Raw genomic sequence first — 11,612 nt, forward strand, 5'->3', positions numbered from 1 at the left:
TACTTGATTTTCTCCGTGTAGGGGTCCCCGTCTGTAATGCTCCGTTCGGGACTCTGACTCGACCATGGTGGACAAGCTCGAATTCTTCAACATGCTTTGAGTCGTTTGCGGTCACTGAAGTGCTTGGGTTGTACCTTTAGGTTGCTCTCCACGTCAATACAGGTGGCGCTTGACTACGTATTTTCATCTTGCACTCTTGATTACCTCTCTTCGGGCATTGACCTGTCGTCAGGTACTTGATCACCCGGTTGGGTACTGTACTCCGTTCAGGATATCTCATCCGGGGCGTCGAAGCCTATCCGGGAGCCAACGTCAGCGTCATCATCCACAAATTCACCGGTCGCCCTTGTGTTATCTTCTCGACTTCTCGGACTCGGGCTCCCATCTAGCGATTTATAACAAGCTCAAAACCACATCGTGTCACATCAACCGATACACGAATTTGCTGCCGATGAGTGGTGGTGACGACACGGTGACTGTGGCGAAGTACCAGCCGGTGGTTGACAACTTGCTATAGACAGCAAGGTGCACGAGACCGGATATAACGCTCGCCGTGTACAAAGTGTCACGACGCACAAGTAAACTGGAAACTCGCAAAGCGGAGTGTGCTGGACTTGGTAATTTCCTTCTTACTAAGGTATATTCTTTATCACAGTTCTTTTCTACCTAAGAGCTGCTATCGATTGCTTACATGATTTAAGTCTCCGTGGCGTACCTTGTGCACGCTTGCTCCACATCAGCTACCGGATGTCCCAGTCGATTTTGCAGCCATGAATTCGTGGCCCACGAATTCATTTTTAAGTGAATCGGATTTTTTCGACACGCCGGGGTTTGAACCCCAAACCTCCCGCTCAGAAGGTCAGTGTTTTATTAATACCACTGCATCACCTGACCAGTGGGTACTTGGCCGGAACAAGGGACCTTCGTTTGTGAATACAGGGGGGAAGAGGACAGGGCCGGTCATTGAAGGTGGTGGCGTACAGCGATGCGGACTTTGTCACAGACAAGGAGGTCTGTGACCGGTACTTTGGGAGCAATTAATGGAATGCCACTGAGCTGGACACGCGGGGAGATGGGGGGAGGTGTCACTCACGACCATGGAGTTGCCGCCGCGTCATTGCTGGGGCACGAACTACTTGGAGTGCAATGACTCCTGAAGAAACTGGGAGCCGAGTTTACGCGGCCCATGGAGTTGCGTGTGGACAACCCAACTGCTTTGGCGCAATTGCTGAGCGAGAAGGCGTCATCGAGCGCCAAGCACATTGATGTAAGTTAGTGTGCGCATCTACAGATACATGTAGATTAGAGTACGCGTAGGAATACGTAAAGTATGTGTGTACTAAAATTCGGAAACGTGTATCTTGCACACAAAGCTCCTTCAACCAGGAAGGATTTCAGCTATGGATAAGATGTTGAAGGTGTCGACATGCTTCATCTATAAGTAGGTTATCTGAAGCGCGCTTGAGTATTGCGGGATAGCACATTTAAAGACGACTTTGTTCACTTATAGCGAGCTTCACCAAGATGTCTATACCATGGTGTTTACTCTCCGAAGCGCCATTCTTCGATCTGCTCTGCCCAACACCCTACAGTACAAGTCTACCCTTCTTCCAGCGCCATCTTACGACAACGTGTTCATCAATGGTATCTCCGCCGTCCAGTTTCATTAACGCGATCGACACGATGTTATCCGCCAGAAGAACACCCGACCCTCTGCAGTTCGACATCAACTCATACTTGTCAAAATCAGGCGTCAAGAAAGGCAAGTGTCGCGTTTGTCGACGCGATGTTCCGTGGGTGCGAGAGCGCGTCATTTCACACAAGGTCTCAAACAACTGTGAAGGGATAAGTGAAAACGAAAAAGGCCTGTTCATGGACCTGAAACATCTTCGTGCCGGCAGAGTTGTTGTGTCGGTTGGCACCAAGCGTGCTGAAGCTCACGTTCGTCCTGCGAGTCCGCATAAGAAACGCCTCTTCCTCCAGACGACGGCTAATTTTCTGGACGCCATCTCAAAAGCTGATGCCGCTCATATCGACGCTGCAATTGCAGATCTGGTATTCCGTACTGGGATTTCATTTCGAGTCATAGATTCAGAAGCCATGAAGAAAGTCATTCGACTTCTACGGCCATCCTACGTTGAAATCATGCCATCGGCGCGTTCGATTGCTGGAAAACATCTCAATTCGACCTACAACAAACTGTTGTCGCGTGTAAGAGAAGCCATTCGGTCAGCAAAGTGGTTCTCAATTGTCAGCGATGGGTGGTCAAACGACTCAAACGAGCATATCGTTAATTACGTCGTCATTGTTCCAGGCTTCAAGCCATTTTTCCTGAAATCAGTAAGCACAGGTGGAGTTGTGCAAACCTCGAAGAACATAGCTGCCGGTATTTTGGAAGTGATAGAGGAATTTGGTCCAGATCGCTGTCTCTCGGTGGTCACTGACAACGCCCCCAACATGCGCGGAGCGTGGGCAATTATTGAGAAGAAATACCCAACGATCTTTGCCAATGGATGCGGTGCTCATGTCTTAAATCTATTGATTAAAGACGTGTGTAAAATCCCTGAGTTCGCCGCTGTCCTTGCCGACTTGAACGTCCTGGTCAAGTTTGTCAACGACCTCAACTCCCCGAGCGACCTTTACGAAAAATACACGAGGTTGCCAGGACTGGAGTACTGGGTCCATTGCGGACGCATGATGTTTCCATTGCTGGCGCCAATTGCCATCAAAGTTTTGAGTGTACCAACGTCCTCGGCTGCTGCAGAACGAGTGTGGAGTGTGTACTCCTTTCTGTGGTCGAAGCGACGGACCCGAATGAATGCTGTCACAATGGAAAAGCTGGCGTTCAACTACATCAACAGCAGCCTACTCGACTCAGTGGACACGTACGACTACTTTGGTGAAGAACTGGATGATATCGACTTGTTCGACGATACTAGCGACCTGGATTCCATTCCAGATCAGTTAGATGTTCAGGATGCCGATAGCGAAGATGATGATCTTTGATAATATGTCAGAGGTTGTTGCATGTTGTATGCCTACAGTTGAAAAGTGTGTATCTACTGTATGTATCTGTGTACCAAACTTTATCTACACGTATCTTGCACACACTATGTAAGTTTTAAGCTCATCATGTGCACGAAGAGTGGCGCGATCAAGGCTATCTATTCTGAGGGAAAGAGGATAGCCGCAGATCTACCCACGAAACCGAGACTGGACGAGCTGCGAGTGCTCGTAGGACTAGAGTAACGCGGAGGGGGAAGATCACGAGGGGAGTGCTGAAAAGAGACAGTCGGGGAGCTGTCATTGTCATGTCGTACGTCTAGCAGCAGATTAGACCTCAACGCTGAGCCTGTGGTGGATACAGACCATTGTGTGGCTCAGGAGAGTAACGGAGAAGATTGGAAGACTTACTAGAACAAGACAGAACATGCCAAACACATGCATTTACTGTTTCAGCACACAGCATATCATTTGACTTGACTTCTGTATAGTTTTGACCTTCTGAGTGTCGCAATAATACATATTCGACGATTAGAAGTCACAGCAGAAAAGGGACCAGCCGCGCTTCGCTTGACAGGGCGCCCCTTCGGCACCCCCACGGTTGGCTGCGCTCGCAATACGGAGATAGAATGTTCTGGAAAGTGTAGTGCTCGGCTCGCTGGTGAGCTCAGCGCTGGGCCCGCCTCGCACCCGCTCACCTTAGTTGGCGCCGCGGCTATGGCACCCACGTCGCCCAGCCCCGTGTTAACAAATGCCCCGCCCTCCTTTGCATTGCGCGTGGTCGACCCAATGACTATTGTACTCGTCATTGAACGTTGGACCAGATTATATTAACATGCCATTTGAATTGGCGAAGCTCTACGAGTTGGCACCAAAATAGAACAAGGAGAGCACGTAAATGTTCCTTAGCATCTCGTGCATCAAGTGAGCTATTTGGGTCATGTCCGAGCCAAGCACTTCGCAGCAAGATCTGACGCCAGGCCAGAAGGATTACGTAGTACGGTGCTTTAACTTCATGTCCAAAGCCAAGGAAGATGGCCTCTTTAGAGGGCAGCGAACCCGGGACCTGGTTGCTGAGTGTCTACAGATAGCACACGGCACTGTTACGACTGTGACGAGCACCTACAGCGCCGACAATGAGACCAAGTTTGAGGTGCACATCAGCAATTTAGCGGTGCATGTTTCTTATCCAGCTATTTAACGTAAACCTCTATTATTGTATATATGAACTCAACGCGGAAGGAGGCGTGATTACGACCTAGGATAAGGGGCCTGTTTAAATAAATATTTGTTTTTTCCTTGCACTCAAATCGTTACAATCGTAATCGGATTTGCTGCTGTTCAGTTGTGTACTTTCTTGTACTTTCTTGCGCAAATCCATGTGGTTTTGGGAGTTATCAAATGACCGTTTCAAAGGCAACCCGTTTCCCGTTAGCCTGGGGCATCTGGAAAGTGTTTTAAAATAGTCTTGTAGCGCAAAACCGACTGCGAATCAGCTAATTCTGACCACATTTTTGAAGTCTACGCCCGATTTTACCCCTTATACTGTTGCTATAGGATTTGGGTTGTTGAATCCTCATAACAGATGGCTACATTCTGGTCCAAGGACTTGTGACGAGTACAGTAACAACTAACAGAAACTCCAGGGCATTCGAAAGGTCTACGTTAGAAACTTTCTAACTTAGATTATAAAATCTAATAGAAAGCTCGGTGCCGTGACCTACATTCTGATTCTGATGTCATCTTCGTACTTAGTGTGAATCGGTGATGCAGATACGTCATTTTCCGAAATCTGACTTTGGATCCGAAGATGAAGTCGTTCCCGACGGCGTCTCTGCTACCCAAGGAGGAAACCCTCGCCGACCTGTTCCTGGAGCAGTATCCGGACTATGACGGGCGCAACGCTGTCGTGGCCATCTTCGACACGGGTGTGGACCCGGGGGCCATCGGCCTACAGACGACACCCGACGGCCGTCCCAAGATCATCGACGTGGTGGACGCCACAGGCGCCGGAGACGTGGATACGTCCACGGTCATCGAGTCCAAGGATGGCCAATTGACGCTATCCAATGGGCGCGTTTTAAAGCTGAACCCCGAGTGGAAACCGAGTCAGGACGGCAAATACCACGTCGGAACTGTAGCCGGCTACCATTTATTCCCCGGTCCATTAGTGACCAGACTCAAGACAGAACGCAAGGAGAAGCTCGACATTGAGCAGCGTGCAGCAGTCAATGAGGTGCAAGAAGAAGTGGCCAAGTGGAGCAAAGAGAACAGTGCAACCACGAATGACACCGCCAAGCTGAGGGAGAAGAAGGATCTCCAGGCGCGACTTAAGCAGCTAGAAGAGCTGGCTAAGAGCTACGAAGACCCTGGACCGATCTATGACGCCGTTGTGTTTAATGACGGCACGTGCTGGCGTGCAGCTCTCGATACCAAGGAAATCGGCGACTTTACCGGTATACCGGCGCTGACCAGCTTTAAGGACGAGCAGGAGTACGCGACCTTCTCGGACGAATCGCAGCTCAACTATGTGCTGAATATCTACGACGAAGGCAACACGTTGAGCGTCGTGAACGACGTTGGAGCTCACGGAACGCACGTGGCCGGAATCGTGGCCGCGCACCACCCCGAGCAGCCAGAATGCAACGGTGTGGCCCCTGGAGCTCAGATTGTGGCCGTGAAGATCGGAGATGGCAGACTGGGGAGTATGGAGACGTCCTCGGCGCTGAGTCGCGCGATCTTGGCCGTCATGGACGCCAATGTGGACGTCGTCAACATGAGTTACGGAGAGTACGCGTCGCAGCATAATTACGGGCGAATCGTGGAGCTCAGTAACGAGTTGGTGGACGAACACAACGTCACGTTCGTCGTCAGTGCCGGTAATAATGGCCCTGCGTTAGGCACCGTGGGCGCTCCAGGAGGTACCACTTCCAGTATGCTGGCTGTGGGGGCCTACGTGTCGCCCAAGATGATGGAGGGCGAGTACATTATGCGAGACAATGACCTGTCGGGTATCGCCTACACGTGGTCGTCACGTGGCCCGACGTTTGATGGCGATTTGGGCGTGAACATCTGCGCGCCTGGAGCTGCCATTGCGCCGGTGCCTAACTGGACGTTGAACAAGAAGCAGCTCATGAACGGCACGTCCATGAGCTCCCCGAACTGCGCTGGTAACATCGCGCTGCTTGTCAGTGCAATGAAAGCTCGGGGAATCGAGTACACGCCGTATTCTATCCGTCGCGCACTGGAGAATACGGCAGTGAAAGTGCCGAATGTGGAAGTGTACGCACAGGGCAAAGGGTTGATCCAAGTGCTGCCGGCATTCGAGTATTTAACTGGCAGTAACTCGTTCGATGGCACGAAGAAGTTCCCTCTGCATTACGACATCAAGACGTCGTCAGGCGACGGGAAGGCGCGCGGCATATACCTTCGGGACAGCGTGGACTTCACTCATGACAGCACCGAAGTGAACGTCACAGTCACGCCAAAGTTCCACAAGAAGGCGGTGCAAGAGGACAAGGTTCACTTTGAACAGCACGTGCGTCTTGTTCCCTCGGCTCGGTGGATCGACGTGGGACGAAACCTGGCGTTGATGCATGGAGGACGCGCGTTTAAAGTGCTGGTGGAGACGAACCACTTGCCTGCTGGGGAGCATTACGGAGAAGTTGTGGCGTACGACACGCAGAACGAAGCTCGTGGCGCTCTCTTCTCTATCCCTGTGACGGTGATCAAGCCTGAAGACGCAAAGACGGTGGTTATCTATCAGAGCAAGTTCCAGCCTGGCGATATTTCTCGTCGGTTTATTACACCGCCTCAAGGTGCCACATGGGCGGATATTACCTTCTCTCGATCGAACGAGGTCGAACGCGACGTGGAGTCCAACGCTACTGGGAAGCTCTTCATGTTTGACGCTCTGCAGTTCCAGCCATTTGTACGTCAGAGCTCGTCATCGTTCCACAAGGCCTTCTTCCTCAAACCAGGCGAGGAACTGGCGTTCAGTATGGATCTACTGGGTGGTTTGACTACCGAGTTCTGCTTGGGTCAGTTCTGGAGCGCGCTGGGAGACTCCGTCGTGCAGATCGAGATCCGATTTCACGGTATCAAACCGGATCAAGAGAAGATTGTGGTCACTGGAGGCGACGAATCGCACAAGGTTCTTGTGTCCAGCAGTGTGGTCACCGAGGCTTTGGCGCCTAAAGTCAGCTTCAATAAGTACGTGCAGCATCTCCGCCCAAAGACAGCCGAGATCTCCCCGTTAAGTTCCAGTCGTGACCAGTTCCCGGACAAACGCCAAGTGTATCAACTCATCTTGACGTATCCGTTCACGAAGAAGGAAGCAGGTAAGGTAGTACCGTACCTGCCACTATTGAATGACCGACTGTACGAGTCGCCATTCGAGGCACAGTTGATGATGATCTTCGACGATAAGCAGCAGTATTTGGGCTGTTCGGACGCTTACGGCAACGAGACGACGTTGAAGAAGGGGTCGTATGTGGTGCGTGCCCAAGTTCGACACGAAGATGTGGGCAAACTGGAGAAGCTCAAGCAGATGATTTTGGTCTTGAAGCATGACGTGAAGGAGATCACCGCGTCGGTGTTTGGACACCAAGACGACGTTGCGTTGGGTGGCATACCGTTGGACAAGAAGATTTTGTTTGCTGGCAAGTACGTGCCTCTGTTTATCGGAGAGCCTGCATATGACAAGCTTCCTGTCGGAAATACCGTTGGTGACGTTTTGATGGGCAAAATCCACTTTGGCCAGAAGGAAGGCGCTATCAAGGGGTAAGCATACGGATTTTGTCACTGACTGGTGGCTAATGAGGTTTGCTAACGTTTTCCTTGTTTTAAAATGATAGGAGCGGTAGACGTCCCGGAGGCTTCGACGTCACGTATGTCATCCCGCTTGCACCAACTCCTGTGAAGGAGCCTGAGCCGGAAGAGCCAAAAGATGAGCGCGACGAGGAAGAAATCGCCAAGGAAGCCGTGCGCGACTTGCTGCTCGAGCGAGTGACGAAATTAGTAGGCAAGTCCACTTTTCTTCCGGCGTGGCAGCGTCTTGTGGACGAGTTCCCGAACCACGTACCGGCACTGCAAGCGAAGCTCCATCACTTTGACTTCGAGGCTAACAGATCGACTCAGTTAGCTGAGGTGGTTGAGGCTGCCGACGCTGTGCTCACACTCATTAGACAAGACGAACTGGCGCTGTTCTTCGGTACGCGCAGCGTCCCTGGCGACAAGCCTGCAGCGGAGAAGAAGCTGCGCAAGGAGAAGGAAAAAGAGAAATCGATCCTCGCCGACGCTCTTGCTCGTAAGGCTCGTGCTCTCGGTGACTTGAAGCAATGGGATGACTTCTTGTTGGCCTACGCTGCCCTCCAGAAGTGGGAAGACGTTGACGCGGCCACGTATCTGCACGTTTCGCTGCTGCATGACCGACACTTCAAGGCGTTTGGTCTCGCTTTGCAGCGTCTGCGCAAGGTGCAAGACATGGAGCAGGCAGACAAGACCAAGATCATCTCGGACGAGAAGCTCGCGGCTGAAATTGCTGACATCTTGGTCGCACTACAGTGGAAGCACTGGAACAAGCACGAGACTCAATGGGAACGCCGTCGCGCACCGACTTCGTACCGCATCTTCTAGACCGGAGTACTGAAGCTGTGGTTAGTACTTTGAAGTAAGTCGCTATCGGTGACAGAGCAGTACAGTGTCTGACAGATAAAGGACAGAAAGTTAGTTACTACTACTATAACTACGTAGTACAGTACTTCGCTGTAACCAGTTATTACTACCGGTGACTTGATCACGTTGAAGCCATTGACATGTCGGGATCTGTAGGTTGATTAAAAAAATGTCAGCGGTCCAAATGGCTTCCTGCCGACGTATCATTCCTCGTTCTACCTCCCCCGGTGCACAAGACCAGTACTGAAGTAGAGTAAACTCGTATCCAAACGACACAAATGGCTGCAGCCTGTTCCTTGGTGGCCGAGTTCGTGATCCCCGAGCTAGGTGAAGCCATTAGCGAGGCGCTGGGCAACGTGTTCGAGTTATCCAAGAGATGAGAGAGAACGAGGAGATCTGTCGTCGCGTGTACGAGCGCATGAAGTTTGTGAACGAGGAGCTGTACAAAATCACGGACGAGACGGTACTACGCCAGAACCGCGTGCTGTTCATGTACGGCCGCACCATCTCCGACTTCCTTACGTTTCTCAAGCGCCAGTCGCAAAAGAGTCTCATCAAGCGACTGGCCAGCAACCGCAAGGTCGTGGACGCCATCCAAGACTTCCACAGCGATATGGACGAGCTCTTTAAGCTGCTCAACATTGTGCATATGGTCGAGATGGCCAAGTGGAAGCAAGAGTGGGAGGAGGACCGGAAGCGGATCCACCAACAAATGGCCGACATCTTGGCCAACGGCCAGAGTATCCACGCCGAGATCCAGAGCTCTGGGTCCACTCTTAAAGAAGGACTGGCTATGATCAAGTACGAGCTCGAGCACAAGAAGGAGCAGAACGACCCCGAGCAGCTGAAGCTTATGCACAAAGCCTTCAAGACGGTCGTGCGCACGTCCAAAGCCAAAGTTCCAGTGGTGCCCGAGTGGTTCATCAGCAGTGACGACGTCGAGTTCGACGCCAAAGATCAGTTCGACTGCGGCTCCTATGGCTCCGTACACCGAGGGGTATGGGGCAAAGGAGCCAAGGTGGTGATCAAGTGCCTGCTCATGGACGACGACCAGGCCATGAAGTCGTTCATTAAGGAGGTGGACGTCTGGAACAAGCTCAGTAATCCACATATCGTAAAGCTCTTCGGTGCCTGCCATGTCAGCACCCCCGCCTTCTTTGTGTGTGAAGACGCGATCCACGGAAACCTCGCCGACTACTTGATGGAAGACAAGAGCGAGGTCTGACGCCTGTTCTACGAGGCAGCGCTGAGGCTGCACTACCTGCACTCGGAGAAGGTGGTGCACGGAGACCTCAAGTGCAACAATATCGTCATTGGCGGGGACGACAAGGCCAAGATCTGCGACTTTGGCTTTAGTTACATCCGTAGTCAGTCGGTAGGATTGAGTGCAAAGGCCCAGACGGATACTGTGCGTTGGAAAGCCCCCGAGTGCTTGATGCCCATGGGTGAGAGCGATGCCGACGCTGCTCACAACCCACGCTTCGCTTCGGATGTCTATTCCTTCGGAATGTGCATCGTTGAGGCCTTTTCGGACGAACCTCCGTATGCTCTGGACGACGACGATACGATTCTCGAAAAAGTGTTTTCTGGAGAAGAATATCATCGTCCGGAAGGTCTGAAGGATGACGAATGGCAGCTTGTACAGCGCTTGACGGAGCCGGATTGGGATAAGCGAATCGGCATCTCCGCTGCGATTGATGAGCTCCAGAGGTTCGCAGAGCGGCAGAAGGACGCACACCAAGCCACGCAGGAGTGTCCGAGCTGTTCAATGAATGTCTTGGCTGGATTTAAGTTCTGTAGCAAGTGTGGATCACCGTTAGGAGAGCGTGGAGCAGCGCTGGCGTAATGGTTTGACTCAACCTTTAAGAGGCTATTGATACAATAAATATATTAATACTAGACATAGCGAGTTAAGAATGTAATCTCTGTTAAGATGACTTCTAATTTGAGAGCATCTTTAACCCCCCCCCCCAATCTGGAATAGGAAGTAGATATAGAGGTCGCTAAAGTATGGCGCGGGCAGCAAGAAATGAAGTGGGTTATGCAACGTCAGGGAACCCGACAATATCATGTATACCTATTTCCTTGGACGGCGGATGCATAAAGCTAGGAAATGGCGAACATGAGGGTAAGTATGGCCTTCTGTTTAGCTTTTACACTAATTGTAATAAATAATCCTTATACGCACGAGGACTCGCGACTATGAGGAAGTGGTGAACATGCACAGATAATGTATTTCTGTAGTGTTCAAGCTGCAGTTTTTTTTGTTAACCCTTCTAGAACGGTATTCTGTATCCTACAGAATAAGCGTTTTCGCAGTATTTAATATCCAGAAATGTTGGCTGCGCTGTCGAATCTCGCATCTATTATTTTGTATGTGTGCTGATCAGTCGACCGCTCCTAATAGATCTGCGCTGGGTAGATAGCCGGGGATTAGCGTGTTGGCATAGAAAGACGAGTATAAGGTTTAAAAATTGAGGTGACAGCCCACACAAACGCGTGTCAGCCACTCCATCTTTCCCCCATTCGGAAAGATGAACGGTCCTGGAGAGAAGTCGCTCACGCAGCTGTGGCGTGACCTGTGCAAGGAAGGATGGAAGGCTCGTAAGCCTACCGGTATCGCCAAAGACCACCGCTACGTAAAGCCAGGAATCAAGGGCCGCCTCGATGATTCGCGACGCGGATTAGACTTCTTTGAAGGTGAGAGGATGTGATTGTAGCTACTAATTTTCGTTGTACTAATATCTGCTTTGAACCAGGTGAGAAGGATCTTATGGCGTTTGCTCGTCTCTCAGGCCTCCTGGATCACCAACCTTCCAGCGCATCAGTGGGCTCTGTCGTCCGACGACCCATTGGCAAGCAAGCAGCTTATGCAGCCATCGGTGTTGACCCTTCATGCGTTCCATCCCCCACGACAAACCAGGCTTCAGTGG

General features: G+C 51.3%; 2 protein-coding genes across 2 annotated transcripts; both read left to right on the forward strand.

The window, feature by feature from the left end:
* Positions 1-3,943: 3,943 nt before the first annotated feature.
* PITG_04457 (tripeptidyl-peptidase, putative) lies at positions 3,944-8,640 on the forward strand (the record flags this gene model as incomplete). Its single annotated transcript, XM_002906026.1, has 5 exons — positions 3,944-4,177; positions 4,589-4,614; positions 4,706-4,750; positions 4,777-7,785; positions 7,860-8,640. The coding sequence occupies 5 exons, from the start codon at positions 3,944-3,946 to the stop codon at positions 8,638-8,640; spliced, it is 4,095 nt and encodes a 1,364-aa protein (XP_002906072.1).
* Positions 8,641-8,957: 317 nt separating this feature from the next.
* On the forward strand, positions 8,958-10,525 carry PITG_04458 (protein kinase; the record flags this gene model as incomplete). Its single annotated transcript, XM_002906027.1, has 3 exons — positions 8,958-8,990; positions 9,056-9,898; positions 9,953-10,525. 3 exons carry the CDS (start codon positions 8,958-8,960, stop codon positions 10,523-10,525), a joined length of 1,449 nt encoding a protein of 482 aa, XP_002906073.1.
* Positions 10,526-11,612: the final 1,087 nt, after the last annotated feature.

This window comes from Phytophthora infestans, genomic scaffold, assembly GCF_000142945.1.
Source record: "Phytophthora infestans T30-4 supercont1.5 genomic scaffold, whole genome shotgun sequence".
Classification (NCBI taxonomy): Eukaryota; Oomycota; class Peronosporomycetes; order Peronosporales; family Peronosporaceae; genus Phytophthora; species Phytophthora infestans.